This window comes from Diplotaxodon limnothrissa, linkage group LG18 (genome assembly GCF_057381915.1).
Source record: "Diplotaxodon limnothrissa isolate DT_005_m linkage group LG18, D_limnothrissa_male_GT1.1, whole genome shotgun sequence".
NCBI lineage: Eukaryota > Metazoa > Chordata > Actinopteri > Cichliformes > Cichlidae > Diplotaxodon > Diplotaxodon limnothrissa.
The window spans coordinates 25,110,575-25,129,844 of record NC_140613.1 but is presented as its reverse complement, the minus strand read 5'-3'; the positions used below and the strand labels follow the sequence as shown (position 1 = coordinate 25,129,844).

Sequence of the window (19,270 nt, the reverse complement as noted above, 5' to 3'; positions counted from 1 at the left end):
CCTTTTGGGATCAAAAAGAAGCCCTCCCTGCAGAAGCAGAAGAAGAAGAAGAAGAAAAAGAAGAAGAAGATGAAGAAAACAATTGCTCCTTGCTGGGTAATGTTCTTCTTCTCCCTCGTATTTGCCGCGTGTCTGCATTCCTTGAGCATCTGTTCTGTTATGGATCGAAAAGAATGTATTGGAAGGATCCCCAAGGTTAACTTACATAAACCATTTGTTCCCCACTGTTTGATGCTATTAATTATGCATCGTAAGTATGAATATAAATCTGAGTCGTTTTTATCATTTGCATTTTTTTATTCTCATGATAGAAGAAAAAAACACACAAAAAAGCTGGAAGATAAGCGTGCAAGACATCTCAAGAATTTGCCGCATTCATGTAAATTTTATTTGGAAGCCAAAGTAAAAAAAACAAACATCTACATGTGTCTGACATAAATCCCTGAGTGCACACGAAGCTCTGTGTGCACATGCCTGTTTTGTTACACACACACACACAGAGTGAGCCGAGCTGGACAGACTCCATAATTCACGAGTAGTTCACAGGAGACAGTCTGGCTTTGTGGAGATGTTCTGTCATCCCTTCTTGTCAACTTAACACTGCTGTCCCACAGAGCTCGTTTCCATCCCCTCCTCCTCCTCCTCCATCCTCGGCTCTTCATGTCTTCACTCCATGCTCTGTAAAATATATATTTTCTCCCCTGAGTCTGAGAGCTGATTTCTCATCTGCGAGGGGATAGGAATCCTCTCCAGAGCGGCAATTCTTTACTCCACCTGCAACAAGTGAAGCACGCACAATCCAAATCCAGCCAGCGACTCTAAAGACTTTGCCTGCCAGTTCATCATGTCAGAGTGGGGAGGGAGGGCGAGAGGTTGCTCTGAAACAACACCTGAAGGTATCACGCGGATGAACTTGGCACGACTCCACGAGCCTTTTTTTGCAAGTCAAAGACATACAACTAGAACCGCTGCAGATTAAAAGCAAAATGGGTTTGGCACACTCTGCAATCGCCATCAGTCTTATGCGGGCTTGTCAGGATATTTCAAAATAAGAGGAAGAATGAGCACCGCGATTATATTGGATTTTTCCTGCCCGTTAATGGGTTGAAATTCCTCCCCGCACTGTGTACTTTAAGATACCGTGGAGAATTCAAGGACTGTAGCAAAGCTGAATTCAAAAGCAGATTTGTAAATTTTCGTCCAAAACTCTCTCAGTCTCTTGGGAGCCTCTTAGAAAACACACACACACACACACCACAAACAAACAACAAGCAATCTGCAGCCGATGAAGGATGTCAAAAACAAGAAGAGAAATTAAAAAGAGAAGCAGCAGCAGTTAAATTCTGCACTGCCACATTTCATTATTTATATCCTCCTCTCATCATGACTCCAGTGATGCTGCCGGAAGCGACAGTGTCCTTTGTCGTCGTCATTGTCGTTTTCTTAGTTTGAATATAACTAGTTAAAAAAGGCTGTCTGTCACTGGTTTCTGTAGTGGAAGCTGACCCGAGCCTGCTGGGAACTGAACTGTAGTTAATTAGTACACAAAGCCTGAGGGACAAAGAAAGTTTAAGGGAGCTGAGGGCGGATTGGAAGTGGTGGGTGAGGATTTGGGATGGGGGAGTCTTAAGTGTGTGGCACAGAGGGACTTATTGGGGGGGGATGCTTTGTGTGTGTGGGTGTGTTCCTGTGTGGGGTACAGCAGGGGTGGGTGGAGGCGGAGGGATGAAGCAGAGGGAGCTGAGGCGCACAGACGGATGAATTGGCATCGTGAAGGGGAGCCTTGTCCCTAAGCTGAGAGCTTCTGCGAGCCAGCACACAGACACACACACACACACTCTCCCTGCTGGAGCCCGTCAAGAAACAAAAGGCCGGGTGGGTCTGGTGGGAAAGGACCTAAAAGGAGAGACTGCAAGACAGAGACTGCAAAAGGTCAAAGTATGGCATGAACTAATGAGGGCAGGCAGTTTGTCACGACGCCGCTTTGCTCTGGAGATGACACTTTGATGAGCGGTAAACTGTATCGTCTTTCTGAAAGCCTCACAGGGAAACAATTATATGTCCCAGCAGTATTTCCCAAGAGGCCTCAGTAACTCTCCCTGCACAGCCCCACTTTTATAGTAGGATTGATCAATTGATGCATTAGGTAAAGATGAACTGGGCTGATGGGACCAAGTAAAACTGTCTCATGCAGCTCAAATCACTTCTGGTTATTATTGCAGTGTATCAGCCTCAAAGGCTGCTCAATAACCCACGAGAGGCGCTCTCTATCCATTGTTATCAAAGCTCATATTGACGTCCTCCAACCAGTACGACCACAGTCCACTTAATGCCACAATTGATCGCCACTTAACGGCAATGAGCGGGGAGTCCGGGCTGGTATTACCTGCTGCCAGCGCGGACAAACACTTTGGGCCAGTGGCTGCTGGCAAACCAGCTTCCTCCTCCTCCTCCATCTCCTCCCACCTCCTCCCTCCAACCCGCCAGCTGCGTTAAACCACACGAAAACGTCCAGGTGAAAAACGGAAATGTGGATGTTTTGCCTTCAAAATAAAAGGCCCCATAGGTAAAACGCCAGTAAAGCAGGAGCTAACGCTGATCTAGCCTGTGCAGTGGTTAATTTAGCTGATGTAACTTATTAATGTTTATACCGAGAATAAAAATAATTAAACAACAACAACAAAAAAGCGGCCCCTTATTTACAAAAAGGATGTCCACAATACAGAAATGGATCAGCATATTTAATTTAACATAAATTTTACATTAGATACAACCCCTCCCACTTACCCAAGCATTACTGGGAGTACTGTGTCCACTGAGGTCGGGTTCATCCCTCCTTTCAGTCTTGAACCGGTGACAGTGATATATAAGGAAACTGTAATAAGTACTAGACCACGGAGGAATAGAAGTGGCTTAAATAAATAAAGTTTTGTGAACACAGGTTGTTGTAACTACATGATATAAAATAAACTACAAATTCAAGAATTTCTATTAGTAATAACACACTACATCACAGCTTTTGCTGCTTCTTTGACAATAATAACAAAAACAAAAATAATAATTTATTTTGTGCTATTCATTTATTATTTATTGTAGAGTGTAGTATTTTAATTATTTATCCTGCTGCTGCTGCTTTGGGATTAATAAGGTATCTATCTATCTATTTATCGATTCATCGATTTTTATGTCTATCCAGTTGTCTTTAAAGACATGCTCTTGTTTTGAAAGTGCCTACCAGAAGCTGAGGGTTCACGGAGTCTGCCTTGACGCCACCTCGAGCTCCCAGCCCCCCTCTGTGTGTGTGTCTGTGTGTGTGTCTGTGCCCCTGTGTTGCCATTCCGACGCACATCTCTCGCAGAGGAGCAACAGCCGCACGGAGTTGGTCAGAGCGGACTTCACAGATTCCTCTGCGGGCGGAGAGCGCTTCACACTCCGGGCTTCCACCCTCTTCTCCCGCGGGGGGCAGCAGCACAGAGATGCGCCCCTGGACCGAGGCTCCGTGTCGGTAAAGTCAGAGAAAGAGAATGAGACTGAGAAAAGGGCGCAGCGTAGCGGTCCTGTAAGCACCGCATCCACAACTACACTCCGGGGAGGATCTGGGGAGCTGGGTGAATGCAAACATACCTCTTGTTCTTTTGAGGATTTGGGTTGAATGGGGCGGCGAGAGCCCTCATCACAGCTGAAGACATGAGAATGTGGAGGGGAACAAAAAGCTCGGCTGCGGTGCTCCGTGGTTGAGTCTCCATCCATCCATCCATCCATCCACTCCACTCCACTCCAGGTCTACACACCTTTATTCATGTTGCAAAAGCCTGGTTTATGACAATGGATTACTTGCTGTGGGTGTGCAGCCTCGTTGTCCCTGTGGTCCTGGCTGTAGAAGGTAGGTCGTTTGATATTTTTCATCACTACTTTTTTGCTCCCCGCGGATGAACAATGGGCTGTTTGTAGGCGCTATAAACTGACAGCGAACCATGTTATTGTCAGGCAGAGGGATACAAAAATCAAAAACATACAATTACACACACTGTGCCTCCTTTTCATGACAGTGTGAATCACGCTGAGGTCAGTTTGAACACCACATCAGTGATGCACGCTGTCTACACCGAAGAGATTACATGCAACACGGCATCCGTGTGTTCCGTAATTACGGCTGTAAATATAAGGCGGGCTCCTGGGCTGAGCGTCAGTCTGCAATTCATGCACACATGCATCAGAACGCCCCAGTCCGTGTGTGTGTGTGTGTGTGTGTGTGTGTGTGTGTGTGTGTGTGTATTTGTGTATGATTACTCCCCTGTGTTTCCATTGCGGCTGAAGGACTGCCCTGTTGCTATTGTCCTTGTTATCACACCCACGAGCCCGGTGAGGATGCCCACCTGCCCCACCTTTCTTCCCCCCCCCACAGCTCCACAGAGGTTAGAGACGGACTCCACGGAGGAGAAAAAGAAAGGGCTCCTCCTGTGATGCGTGCGAGAGGTGCAGACATGCTGTGGGTCCTGTTAAGCGGGGCTGCTTTAACAAGTCCCGGTGTGGCTCAATCTCTGGCCCCCGGACAATGCCGCTGGGACGCTCATGTGAAACGTTTTCAGATGACAAGTGTGAGTTAAAGGTCAGCGGCTTAACAAGTGCGCTGCGAGCCCACCCCGGAGCCCCACCTCCCCCGGGGGGAGAAGCCCACCATCGCCCACATCCCTTGCTCCCTCGCCCGTGGGCTCTTCTCTCCGAGCTGTAGCTACATTTCTCTGCTCTGCCTCGCCTCCCTCTCTCCCCTCCCCGTCCAATCTGCCTCTCCTGGACCGTGGCCAGCCCCTGATCCCTCATCAATTCTGGTGTCAGCAAGTAAATCAATGCAGCGGCAGCAGCACTCCCCGAGTCCCAGTGGGCTCTGACGCCAAAGGTGATCAGCCCCGCTTTCCCCCCTCAGCCCGACCACTAAGTGTTACTCAAAGCACGGGGGTTAACTAATGTTTGTCCTCTGAGGGTAAACATGAAGGGCAGATCATCACTCGGGTTTAAATGAGAAGTCGTGGTGATGATGGTGTGGGCGGGATTACATGTGCCTTGAACAGTGGGTCTCTTGTTGTTGTTGGATCCACCTTGGCAACTTGAAAGTGTGCGCTTTAATTGCCAAAGTGATCAGGATGACTTATCTCCGGTTCGCGCCAGCAGATTGCAGTAAAAGCCTGGGCCAGCTGTGACGTTTTTACGTTCTAATGCTCTCATTTACAGTCGGCGTTTACTGTACTCTTTTTAAAAAAAACTCGTAAACGAGATGGATGAGCGCTCAGAAAGCGTTTTACAAACGCGCCCTGCAAGACTGCGGTGCAAAACGCTCGAAGGGAGGACCGGGGGGGGGGGGGATTTTCATATTAAAAGCGAGCCTCATTCACATTTGTTTTTCCTTCCCTACTTCCTACACACACGAATGTCAACAAGAATCGTTATTTGTTGACCTGTAAAAGCAGCTGCATGTGTTTAAATTAGGTCAGCAGCACAAAAAGGTGCTCATCATCAGGCGTCAAACTGAGCGTCGCACTCAGCTGTGAGCCTGTAGAGAGAGAGAGAGAGAGAGAGGTGCACTGTGAGTGAAGTTCTTATTATTAACACCTGCAGCATTTACAGATCTTCACGGCGACGACGACGATGATGATGTTTTGGGCTTTTAATATTTCATGTGTTTGCTTGTCGGCAGTGTCTTGTGTAGTACAAGGGGGAGGGGGGGGGGGGGTCTCTTTCATGATGCGGCCGCTCGTACAAAGTGAATAAAACATCAGCGTGTGTGAGCTCCCAGAGCGCAGAGCTGTGTGGCATTTTGGCGATTATAAAAAATACAAAAAAAGGGAGAAAGAAAGAGCCTCAAATGCCACGGGGGTGGTGGTGCTCTAAAGTTCCCACTGCAGAGCATTGTTTTTTTTTTACCCCTGGGGGCAGAACGACTCCACTGCTGCTGTAGTTTTATGGGAGAGGTGGTGGTAACGGTGGTGGAGGGGAAGAGATTTCTGGATTTGAGTTATAGCAGTTAGGGGATCTCAGAGGCATTGTAAATTTAACGGGAGAAGGGGTGGGGTGAGGAGGGGCAAGAGGTGTGGAACAAATGGGATCTTTTTCAGCGGGTTTCTGGGAGTCAGTGGTTTGATGATGAGGAGGAGGAGGAGGACGTTGACACACTCCGGTGAGGAACGAAAACCGTGTTCACGCTGCAGCTTTACTGTTTCGAGCAGCACGTGAGCCCAGACTGCACAGGAGTCCACGTCTTTAAGATCTCGGTAGACATATTGTCTTCCTCCTGCTCCGCATGGAGGTCAAAGGTCCACCCACTCCCCTCTTAACCCCCCCTCCCTCACATCAGCTGGGTGCAGTCCTTGCCTTCACAGAGGGGGCTTTTACAGATATGAGCTGGTCACCTTGCTGCCCCTGCTTGTTGCGCCGTGTGAGGTGAAGCCTGTTTTAAAGAGGCATGAGCTCGAGGCTGTGGTTAGCTGAGGCTGAGCGGATCTGTCTCCTGTTGCCTCTGGGTACAGGGGATAGAGGGAAGGGGAGGTGTGGGGGGTGGATCAGACACTCTGGAGACGGGCCTGCATCCACGGATCAGCAGCGAGCCGTCCAGTGCTCACTTGGCTGTACGCCGCGAGGGCCCGCGTGTAGCCAAGCAAAGACAACAGGCGCTGATTTCACTGATTAGTCCCTCCTCTCTCTGGCTCGAGTCGTGCTAATCAGTAAAACAACCTTGTACACGAACGTGCATTCGGGCTCGACAAGTGAAGTTATTAACCGCTGTCGCTCATGCCCTTTCGCACGTAAAGCTCAGAAAACTGAGAATGCATTTGCCCTCTGCGCAAATGTTACCTATTAATTATCATGCCCAGGTAAATGGGATTTCTATTGTCAACACGCAGACACACAAAAATGGAAGCAGCCACTTATTCCTCCTTAAATTAAATGATTTTTTCTTTATTGCAGAACCACTCGTATGCTTATTCCAACCTAGCAGCCTACTTTTCATTTCTGAATGTACTGTACATTAAATAAATTCTGCTTAAGCACAAATCCCACACTTAAATGTGGCCTATTATGCTAATTTCCCGCACTTTGATTTTTATTCTTGGACTGGGTTGGAGTACTTCCTAGCTTTAAAAAATCCTAATTTTCCTCTTTCTGGGTCTTGGTCCAGCTCCTTATTTTCTCAGTCTGAAACAACATGCTTTAGCTCCTTGTCCTTTAAGCCAGCATGCCTCTGATTGGCTGCCTCTGGTATACAGAAGGTTTAATAACAAGGGGGTGGGGCTTTAGTGCTAACCATATTAGGGATATTCCTTCTTGCTGACATCACACAGAGCCAAGAACCAAAAAAAGCTATCTAAGTGATTGGTTCATATAGCTCAGAGGGATTTCCTGCACATGCTCACCTCACTGAACTTTGGCCGTGCTTAATGTGAGCATCTACCACTGTAACAGAATATAAAATTAAAAAAGGGTGTAAAGGAAAACATTTTAGTTCTTCTTCAGCTAATGCACGACGCACGACTCCTCTTGCTCTCCATTATTTCAAAATTATCAATTAATTATCATTATGAGTTTATGTGATTAGTGAATGCCTAATTAACCATCGTTTAGCGACGGCTAATGCACAGTTACGTCTTACATGTACACGGCTAGATTAGCTGGATCCCAGTCAGAAAGGGAAAAGCTGCTCCCATAAGTGTCTAAAATGCTGCTACGTGTCCCGAGGATCACAGATGGCGACTGATCAATCAGGGAGCATAAACTCATTACATAAACTCTTAGTGGCTGGATCCGATCACACGGGTGACCTACAGGAAATCGTGATGCATGGTTGCACTGAATCATCATGAATCATGCTTTAGATCAAACTGAGACACAGCACACCCACCCCGGTTTCAAGCTTTATGTTAAACTTGCGTGCTTCATCTTCACTGACTTTTTGCAGTCTCAAGCATTTTATTAGTGAAGCCTTATAGGATTTAACTCTCAGTTTATCGCTGCACATCAAGCGGCTGTTATCATTTACACACACATCCAACGTTACCTAGCATAAAAACGCCACATCGGGATGTCTGTTTGCTTCCCTTTAACCACGATGTGAACGTAACTGTATGAAAGAGATCAGTGCAGGGGCGGATCTACAGGGGGGGCAAGGGGGGGCAAGTGTCCCCCTGCTGTGGAGCCTTCTATTAGTCCTGTACAGTAATTTAAGTTGTTTTCTGTATTTATTTATTTATGTATTTATACTGGAGAACCTTTTTGCGTCTCATTTATTGTCTCTTTGTTTTCTTAGAAGAGATAATGATACAAAAGTAGTTTTAAAGCGTTTTTTGTTGGCTTCATTAACATATAGGGGATTTTCAAATACCTTTTTAAAGAGAAATGTGCCACCCTGCCTAAACCCCCACCCCCAGGTAAAATTTCCTATATCCACCAATCACTGTGTGTCTTTCATTCTGAAGTTAGAATGAAAACTAGTGTAATCTTGCATCTCCACTGGCACACTATTGACCACCACTGAAAAGTAATCCATCCCCGTGCATGTATAGATCTATGTCCATTATCTCCCATGCTCTGAAAAAGAAGAAGAAGAAGAAGAAAAGCCGCTGTGGTTTTGCCTGAATAACACACATCGCTCATATCAGCAGCCACAGATGGACGACCGATTTAGACACCCAAATGCAACTTATTTTAGTTAGTGATACTCAAAAGCCAAGGACACACTGTGGTGTAACCACTGTCTTCAGCGGGCTCCACCGGAACAAAGCCACCAAGTGCTACTGTTGCTCCACACAGGACACGCTATTTGTTTTAGCCTCTCACACCCTTCTCCGGCGCTGTTATCAACAACTTGTGAGCAAATGGTGCACAGCGGGAGTTGTGTCATTGAGTCTCCGTGAAGAAAAGTGTAATTGTTTCAGTAATTAGCAGCAGGGGAACAATGGGAGCCTGCACGGCCACACAGCTGTAAGAGTGAGTGAGGTATCAGATGAACTCAGCAGATCACCCCCACTCAGGTAAACGTGTGATTGACAGCCAGACGACAGAGCTCATTGATCCTGCTGTTTATTCTCAACTTCTCCTCCCCCCCCCCCCCCCCCCCCCCTAAAAGATTGTCGACTTGGCTCTCACCAAAGTTGTAAACAGCCAGGTGACGTAAGCATCTGCTCACCTGAGAGAGGTCACAGTTTTTTGTGTTTTTGCCTCAGAGAACAATATATTCCTGCTCATGTGACCCCCCCCCCCCCCCCCCCCCCTTCAATTCCCCTGGGATATTTCCCCTCTGACGAAAACCCTGAACAGGCTTTGTTCTTTTAGTCCACAAGTGAATATTTGAAAGAAGTGCATCTGTGGGTGCCAAACGCAGAGAAAGCCTTAATTAGGCAGCAGCACAGATATGCCACGATTGTCAGAGCTTTCAAAAAACTGAACGCATGTGGGTGGAGGTTATGGAGCGAGGGGTGTGTGTGTCATTTTTACCTGCATCCGTTTCTGGAGAACAGAGAACTGTGTGTGTGTGTGTGTGTGTGTGTGTGGTCTTTAAAGTGTTGCAACACTTTTTGTTTTGTTTTTATCCTTCTTCACACCATTTAATTCCCAGTTTGTGAACCTTACTCCTACTCTTAATTTGCAGAAACCCTTATGGACAGTCGGTGGGCTACCACAGAGCTGGCTTGGACCACATTCCCAGAGAGTGGGGTGAGTTTGCGCATGTGTTTAGCTTAGTTGTGTTTTTTTCTCCTGGCTTTTTAACAGCATTTGTTCCATTTGCTTGTTAATAGAGCCCAGTCTGACTTGAACAGCACACCTCCTGCTGCTTTATGGCTTTGTTTTTGCAGTGTATGTTTGCTTTCTCGGATTCTATAAAGCAAATGAGAAGCACACTGTGAGACATTGTGTGGAGGATATCAAAGATTTTCAGACCACATGAAAAGATCAGCAAAGGAATATCTTTTTTGTGCTTTTTGTGCATATTGCACTTTAAACATACTAATGAGCAAGCGCACAAACAGGAGTCAAATCCCCGCCACGTTTAAGGACTATTAGCTAGACTTTACCTTGAATGTCTCCCTAGGATAGAGTAGCCTGATAACTGAAAGCATGTGTCTTTTATAATGTGGGCCCAAGAGCGCATTACAGACAGAAATTAAGGTTTTCAGCTGATACCCCCTATAGGAATTGTGAGAAAATAAAACAACATGAATTTGACCCCAGGGCTAACAGCCTGACAGACCTCCCCCACACTCGGCCAGTGTAATTTGTCTTCGCTACATGAGCGCAAAGTCAGTCAATGGAAATGGTGGGTTTCCATGGAAACGATCTCCGGCAGCCCCGGCTCCCTTCTTCCCCCCCCAACCAAACAAGGGCCGGCTCTGAAATGTCCCAGCATCCATGAAGTCATATGTCACGACTGGCGAGGCAGCCCCTCTCCTCACGCCTGACAAGCCCATACGTTCAAGGAGGCCCGGCAATTATCATATTTGTCAGGTAGTGCATCAGCGGAGTTGCCGGTGATTTACGACGCCTAATGCTGACTCTTGGGCTCATCGTTTGGGGATAAATTGCACGCGGGGAGCTCAGAGACGTGAGATGAGTTATGCATTATTTTCCTCCGGTTGAAATAATCAATTTCTGGAACGCTCATTTGTTATGGAAACGAAGCATTCAGTCCGACGTGGAATTAGAGGGTGGGGCGGCGGTGGTGGGGAATCAAAACAATTGACTTCTCACAAGGTTATTTCCTAATGGACTAAATTTATTGACCCACCGATACATTTATCATAGCTGCTAATGTTAGTTACCATATAGAGACGCAACTGTTAACAACACATAAAGCCATAGATGGTGCCCGTGTCACACCGGGCCCCTAAATCACTATTTCTACAGCAAGACATCAGACTCGCAGGGACACAAACCGAAGCAGATGCAAATATGTGCTCCTGTATTGTGTGTGTAGGCATAAGAGGATATATATGAGTCCATGTAACCTGAAATGCTCCAGAGTGCTGCCATAGTGCAATCACACTGAAAGCATTGCATTTAGATGGCCGTTTTAATAAATAACTCACTGTTTGCATTATACATATATGGAGGAGAGGAGGTGGTGGTGGTCGGGGGGGGGGGGGGGGGGGTTACAGAAACCGAGTCTTCCTTCGGGGCTGTTTCGATTGCAGCGCAACAGACATCAATGCGAGCGCTGCCTTCTATAGGTGTGTCTGCACCTTGTTTAATAGCTACTGAAGTTGAGCTTTGACGGAGCCCCGCAAGTGACTGATTTGCTGATGATGATCTGAGCTGCGACACACGATCGGTATCAGAACTCGTCAAACAGCCATAATGTGTGAAATTTGTTTTAATGGGAAAATGTTTTCTATTGAAAGTCCATAATAATTAGAATTTTCTGAATGATTCATGCAATTAGAAGCTTTTTAGCTGCAAATTATTCTGCACAGGCCATGTGTACGCGCACACGCACGTCGTGGGAATGTGTGTTGGTGTGCACGTGTTGTATATTCGTGCAACCATGTTTATGCCAGACATCACTTAGCTGTTTTCAACATTCTCTATGGGTGAACAGTTTGCATTAGGATGCACTGCATTTAACACTATTTAATATAAATTATCAGCGTATTAAAAATTGAGCTTCTGCCGCAGCTCGGTCGGTGCTGAGCGAGAAATGGAACTGTTTTTGCGTTGAGAGAAAGCATTAGATAATCACGGGGATTTTTTTCTCCTCATTTAATTCTTAAAGCCGTTCTGCTCCTTTCTGCACAGTATTTACAGTCATTACCTCCCCTCATCGCAGTGTCTCCGTGTTGTCTCCACAGTGGGAGGAGGTCAGCGGATACGATGACTCCATGAGCCCAATCAGAACCTACCAGGTGTGCAATGTCAAACAGCCCAGCCAGAACAACTGGCTGAGGACGGACTATATACCCCGCAAGGGCGTGCTTCGCGTCTACGTGGAGCTCAAGTTCTCCGTCCGCGATTGTGCAAGCATCCCCAACATCCCAGGCTCCTGCAAAGAGACCTTTAATCTGTTTTACTATGAGTCAGATGGGGACATGGCCACGGACACCAGCCCTCTGTGGAGGGAGAACCCCTACGTGAAGGTGGATACTATTGCCCCAGATGAGAGTTTCTCTCTGCTGGAAGCGGGAAGGATCAACACCAAAGTGCGCAGCTTTGGCCCCCTCTCCAAGGCAGGCTTCTACCTGGCCTTCCAGGACCTGGGAGCCTGCATGTCTCTAATCTCAGTCAGGGTTTTCTTCAAGAAGTGCTCCACCACCATTGCCAACTTTGCCGTCTTCCCCGAGACCGCTACGGGAGCAGAAGCCACCTCCTTGGTGATTGCCCCGGGGGCCTGCGTGAACAACGCCATGGAGCTGTCCGTGCCGCTGAAGCTGTACTGCAACGGGGACGGCGAGTGGATGGTTCCCGTGGGCTCGTGCACCTGCAACGCCGGCTTTGAACCTTCCGCAGACAGCACTCAGTGCCAGGGTACGTGTATTTAACAGACATTTCGACTTTTATTTAACCAAAGCTCCTTTATATGCTCGGCGCAAGTCACCTCAGTCTGTGCCCTCTTCCCTGCATTTATTGTGTGGCTCCTGAAAGGAGGGGGTGGGTGAAGGAGGGTGGAGGAGAGTATGAATTAATGAGCTGTTGTAGAGAGGAGCCGCATACAAATATTGTGCGGGCAGGACAGGAGGGAGAGAAAGATAGCGGGAAGGCACAGAAACAGAAAGGCAAGGAAAATGCGCATAATAGAGGCGGAGAGATATTAACAGAGAAAAGGGAGATAGCACGATGTACAGTAAAAAGGGTTGAATGTGCCCAAAAAAAGAAAACGGGACAGAAAATGAAAAGGGAGGGAAGGTGCAGAGAAGTCAAAGACAGACAAGCAAGGCTTCCTCTCACCTGGGTGTGAGAAATGTTGTCTAACATTGGCTGAGAGCTCATTCGTTGCCATTTGGCTGCTCAAGGTTAAAAGCTTGCCGCCAGCGCCTGATAAAAAGCTCTCCAGGGCCTCAGCCAGCGGTTGTGATGAGGAAGTGTAATTTCCTCCGCGGCCTCCTGTTAGTTAATCTACAGGCGGCCACACTCATTAACACCATTCAGACCAACGTGAGCCAACACTGCCACGCTAACATTAATCACTCAGACATTTCATTTCTTACCTCAGTCTTGCCTCTCGCTCACAGCCAAACACGGGATGAGATGGAGAGGAGGGGGAGGCGAAGAAGAGAAAAGAAGAGGGGGATGAGGCACAATAAGAGCGGGGAGAGGGAAACATTAAGTGTATCAAAAACTGGAAAATCATGGTGCCCTCCAAAGAGGTTAATGGATTGGAGAAAAGAGCGCCGGGTGATTCAGCACCCTCTCGAAAAGGAGTGGGGGAAAACAAACAAATAAGAGAAGATGACAATGCAGCCCTTAACACGAAAAAGAATAAATCAGATCACAGACTGTAGAGCCTTAAGGTCTCTTCGGATTGTGAAAGTGTAAAAAAAACACACATTTTCGTCTCGTCTTTGGCTTTTTATTGCACAGCGCCGTTGCGGTGTCATTAGCTGCGCTGATTTTTCCTAAAAGTGTCATTGTTGGGGAATTAGGGTGGAACTTGAGTTCAAAACGAGAGACCACTTAACCCAACTAGTTAATCACAGACTCTCCCTCCTGTCGGAGCCCTCATGCTGACACGACAGATGTTTGCCAGAGACCGCCACTTTTACAGCACCGGTTAGGAATGTGGCAAACAGTAAAACAAGGGGGGCTGATATATCCGGACCTTTTGCTGCTAATCCCCTTTATCTGAATCCTTCTTTAGTCTCGGCTTATGCTGGTTTTATCCTTAAGACTTGATATCACGCAACCTTCAGCGTGACGCTCTGGAATTCAAACGAATCGCTTTGGACACATCGTGTGAGATAACCGTACTTTTCGTATGCTTTCCTAATAACTCCGCTCGGCTAATTCGCGTCTGCTCTGATCATTCTGATTGATTTATTGGCTTATTACGGAGCCTTTTCACATGCGCGTGGAGGCCTTGTTTGTATTCCGCGGCGCGGATTCGGAGAACCGAGGACTGAGCAGACACTGATTGATGGGTTTAGGGTGTATCCCTTTTCTCAGAAGCATTCTCCATCCCCGTTTGTCTGACAACAGCAATCTCCTGTCAGCAGTCGGTCTTCATCTTTATCCTCCTTTTTCCTTCTCTTCAACATGAAACTTTGCTGTCATCCCGACTCTCTTTTTAGGGAGATTAATGTCACCTAGCCGAGAGAGTGAAAATGAAAGAGCAGATGCAAATGTATAGATAAGCCCTCGTGCTTAAGTGTTCGTCATTTCTCACGTACGTATCAGCGCTTCCTCCATAAATATTGAGCTTTGCTGCTACTTCACAGGTACTTTGTTCTCTGACAGATGTGACAGCCCCTGGTCTTGTAGATAAGTGACAGCCCAGCATGTTTATTTTGTTTTTTTTGTTCCTTTATTTACTTATTTAGATAGATCTATATATATTTTTTTGCTTTTGTTCTTATTGTCCTTTTCATTTTTCTCGCCCACTCATCCAGCGTGCATCCCCGGGACCTTCAAATCCAAATTCGGAGAGGGATTTTGCGCTCCCTGCCCAGCCAACAGTCGCACCAGTGCACGAGGAGCCAGTATCTGTCCGTGCCAGAATGGCTTCTACCGCGCTGACAGTGACCCCCCTGACTCCGCCTGCACCAGTAAGTCACTCTCCGCTGCACAGACTGGAAAAATAGTCTGAATTTGGAATATCTTTGGTGCTCGTTGTGACTTGTTTGTAGGGGCTTCATTTTAATCTGTTCATACCAAAAAGAGAAGTAGTGATTGTGCCCAATACACTAGTGCTCCCTGTGGGGTGTAAATCTTTCACTCTGATGAAAGTGTCACTTCATCGGAACAATGTATGTAAATAGGCTTAAAGCCAGCTTGGGGGAAGATGCTAGGATGTTGCCGTTTTCGCTGCTGTGTGCTTCTGCACACTCTGTCACTTTTTAGATTGATGCTGCTTGAAATGATTACATTTTTGGGTTCTGTTTTAGCAGAACGGCACACGAAACTGCACAGCTTGTCTGCACACTTCAGTGTCGATTTGTCATGATTGTAGGAGTGGACTATGTTAACATGTTTTTTTCTCAAATCACGTGATTGTGTTTGGTTTTAGTTGGTGGTTATCACCACAGCAGAAAGAGAAATGGTGAAGCCAGTTAAAGGTTTTGCCAGTTTCCTGCAGCCAAACCTGATCAAGCTGCAGGTTGTTTGCAGACAACTCGGGGTCTCCCATGATAACCACTTCCGGTTGCAGCACTGGTTTCACTTAGCAGCAGCCAGCAACCTCCAGCAAACACTTTGGCAACCTGTCGGGTTGCATTTTTCCTTAACCGAACCGCCTCTATCACCCAGTGCTAGGGCTTGTTCTGCCTTCACGACAAATCCCAGTGCTGGGTTTCAAACATGATTACATCAAGAGACCCAGTTACAGCGCAACACCCTGCTTTGTGACAAGATTTTTAAAAATCTGAGAAACATATTCTTTGTTTTTTAAATCTTCCACTGGCATGGAAAGAGGACTTTAATTGCTGCTGAACTGCAGTGTGTTCAGATTTCTCGTGACGCAGGAGTTGTCCACTGTGCTGTGCACGATACAACCACCAGTCAGGAGAAGAAAAACGTATATTTAATGACCGATAGTGAAGTGGTTTCTGGATGCTGCTGGCAGTCGATGAGTAAAATTGCAAGTTGCAAACATTGATGCTGCACCAAAAACCTCCTTATGCTTGCTGAAGTCAGTCGCCAGCAGCTCGCTCCTAGTTTACATGGAAGGCATTGAAAAGTTCAGTGTTAACCAGAAACAGAAGAACGTTCATCATCATCATCAAAGTAAAAGTTGTGCTCAGCGTTGCAGCTGAGGCCTTTTAAAAGGTGCAACTTTTACTTTGAAGGTAAACAGCTTCTGTTTCACGTTGCATTTGTCACCGTTTTAAATGCTGCTTTGGAAATAGGAGACAAGTTGGCGTCCTCTATGCAAACTAAAGGTGACTGCAGCAGTCTGCTAGTGACCAAAGCATTCGCCTAGAGGTTTTCGCCAGCTGCTTGAGGAAGACATTTTTCCTAGTGATCAATGGTTCAGGGGGTCATTGAACAGTCTCTAATCCCGTGTGACTGAGACGTTATCAGTTTCACAGCGCCTTCCAGCAACCATTCGCCAAGATGGTTGCTGGTTTAATAGGAATGTTAGACTGGGTTTTTCACATGTCTTAAATGGCAGATGATTTATCGCATGGTTAGCAGTCATGTGACCACAAAGTCTTCATAGTTGGAGTGGGAACATAAGGGCGGAGCCATTGGGGGAAACACAAATGGAACAAGAGCTGGGTTACTTTTGGGGCTCTTCTTTATGCACCAGGCAAGCAATATGTATTCAAGTTAGTGGGGATGATCTTTATTCAGTTCTCCCTCAATAAAATTGAAATAGTAACAGGACCAACTCACTTTCTGAGTGGAAAGTAGCAGCAGGTGGGCCTACCTTGGTAGGGATGTAGTAGAATAGTAAAGCAACATAATGTTACGTGCTGAAATTATGAAAAAAGAATGTGTCAACAACGTACAGGTCGATAAAAAGCTCCACTTGGTAACGCGTCAGTAAAATCGTCAGGGCTCTCAAATGTCAAACATTTTCTCTTTCTAGGCTCTGAAGCCGAATACACAATGCTCAAAACTCAGTTTGACATTAAAATGGCAAACACGCGTCTGTCAGCGTTTCAAATTTAACGGTAGTTTGGTGGTAAGTAATCGGGTCTGGTGCTGACCGCGGTGTCGGTGCCTGTTCTGCATGGAAGGGCCTCGGAGAGGAGCCGCAGCCCCAGTCGTGCTAATGGAGAGCGACATGTGCTGCCTTGACCGTGTAAAGTCAGGCCCCAGGGGCCTTTCGCTACGTTAAGTGACACACACGGCTCGCAACTGTCTCCCCCAGATCCTCGTCACAGGAACACTGTGGACTCTGACACCGACCAGTGTGTGCAGACAGGCGGGCAGGGACACAAACACCGCCTTCGACTAAACATGCAAACACACACAAACACACAGGCCTGACAGTTCTGTCCCTGCGGTCTGTCAGGGCTTGTGCCAGGCAGCCTGCGCTTTGTGTTGGAAGCTGTGTGCGTTGCACAAGAGAGGCTCAGCCAGTCAATGGCCGGCAGCTTGGACTCAGCGTGTGTTTTAGATGGGTGTCCAATTAAAAGAGCCTCCACTCTGAACTGTGCCTGCCTAATTAGAAAGGACAGGGTGAGTGAAACCCAGCTCAGGGCGAGCTGGCTGAGCTGAAGTCCGTGAACAGGCGGTTTCAGAGCTGATAGCTTGAGAGAGCCCCCCCCCCCTTCGCTCTCTTTCTGCTGTGAGACAGGTTAGACTTTCTTCTGCTGGAAGCTTAGAGGCAGAGAGCTTCTCTTCTCTCCCTGTAACAGGATGAAAAGCACGTCTGTTGAACCAATCTGTGTTGCCTCCCTCCTGGTTTATCATACTTTATCCAGGTTTTAAAGGCTCTTGACTCAAAAACGTAGCACTGCTTATTGAATTGCGGTGGCCTTGGGTCATACTGGCACGAGAACATGAATTTCTATCAAGAGTAGATTAGCTAAGTTCCATAAGCACCGAGAGTGTGGTTATACATAGGAATGGACTACAGGGCTGCTGGTTTTCTGTTTGTGTTCTCTTAACATGTTGTCTGTTTCAGTACACTTAGCAGCACATCTTCTTCCTGAGATATTAAAGGATTTTTACACCACTGGGGAGGATAATGCCAGCATTGCATAGGGAGCATGACTAAAGCCTCACTGTGTGTTTTTATTCTCTGCCTGCCCACCTGTTTTAACACCTACGTGCGCGTCTGTGTTTGTGCAGCGATCCCCTCGGCGCCTCGCAACGTCATATCCAGCGTGAACGAGACCTCTCTGTCCTTGGAGTGGGAGGAGCCCGAGGACACGGGTGGGCGGAGTGACCTCGTCTATAACGTCGTGTGCAAGAAATGCCTCCGAGACCGGAGCCCGTGCACGCGCTGCGATGACAACGTGGACATCGCTCCACGCCGGCTGGGGCTGAGGCAGAGGAAGGTGGTGGTGAGGAACCTGCAGGCTCACACCCGCTACAGCTTCGAGGTGCAAGCTGTCAACGGGGTTTCCGGGAAAAACACAACCCCACCCAGATACTCCATAGTCAACATCACCACCAACCAAGCCGGTTAGTAGAACATCTGTCAGTGACACTGGATGTTTCCACAAGTTCATTCATAGAGTAGCTCCAATCAATACCACTTAGCATCACGATGAAACAGGCTGGTTAGTGAATCCCACGTTCAGTCAATGTCTATGAGTGTCTTAATGAGCTTTTAGGATACAGAGCGGTGCTAACACCAAGAGTAAACATTGCTGAACAAGCTCATTGAAAGCGACAGATGGACAGACTGAGCAGGAGCTCAGCCTTTCTGAGGGGGTTACAGGAAAAGGCAGATAAAATGTAAAATGTACACTATAACGCCAGTGTCAGCATTCAGCCCACTGTCAACCAGGCGTCTTACGTTACATCACTGCCAATGTCACCTTTCAGCATCTCCACTTAATATTTGCAGTGTCATCATCAACCAAACTGCTGAGCGCTTTTCACACGCTGTAATTACTTTCCCAGTTAACCTGCGCTTAATCCACCTTACTGCAGTTTATGGGCCCAGGACAATGGCTGTCAGTTGAGTCTTCTTCAGGCCTCACAAATCAATAAACTGCAGAGCGGTGAAGGTGAATTGCGTCCCACTGTTCTTTAACCATTCAGGTTGAAGAATTTTGAATAATAATTATCTTACTTGGATGGTTTGTGACTTCAGAAGAGGAAAAATCTTGGCAACTTACTGTGAGGACCTGCCAACTTGGATATGAACACACTTTCCAGTACCAGTGTAATAATATACTGTTCTCTCTGATGTCCACCCACAGCACCTTCAGCAGTGCCAACTGTCCATCTAATGCGCTCCACCTCAGACACGCTCAGCCTGTCGTGGCTGCCCCCGGAGAAACCCAATGGAGTCATCCTGGACTATGAGATTAAATACCACGAGAGGGTAAGCTCTGCCTTTATAGCTGCTGCCTTATGTAGGTCATAGTGGGTGTCTTATTTACTCTGACCAAGATTATATTTTGGACACTGGTGTAATGCTGCGATGGAGGTGGACGTTTATATTATAAGCGTT

General features: G+C 47.0%; 1 protein-coding gene across 1 annotated transcript in view; it reads left to right on the top strand.

Moving 5' to 3' along the window:
* The first annotated feature begins 3,819 nt into the window (after positions 1-3,819).
* Positions 3,820-19,270, top strand: part of ephb3a (eph receptor B3a) — a 37,008-nt gene continuing 21,557 nt past the window's right edge. Inside the window, exons 1-6 of the mRNA XM_085377779.1 lie at positions 3,820-3,883; positions 9,638-9,702; positions 11,832-12,504; positions 14,583-14,738; positions 17,935-18,270; positions 19,017-19,141. Of these exons, the coding sequence (XP_085233905.1) occupies positions 3,820-3,883; positions 9,638-9,702; positions 11,832-12,504; positions 14,583-14,738; positions 17,935-18,270; positions 19,017-19,141 (1,419 nt within the window). The remainder of the gene's footprint in view (positions 3,884-9,637; positions 9,703-11,831; positions 12,505-14,582; positions 14,739-17,934; positions 18,271-19,016; positions 19,142-19,270) is intronic.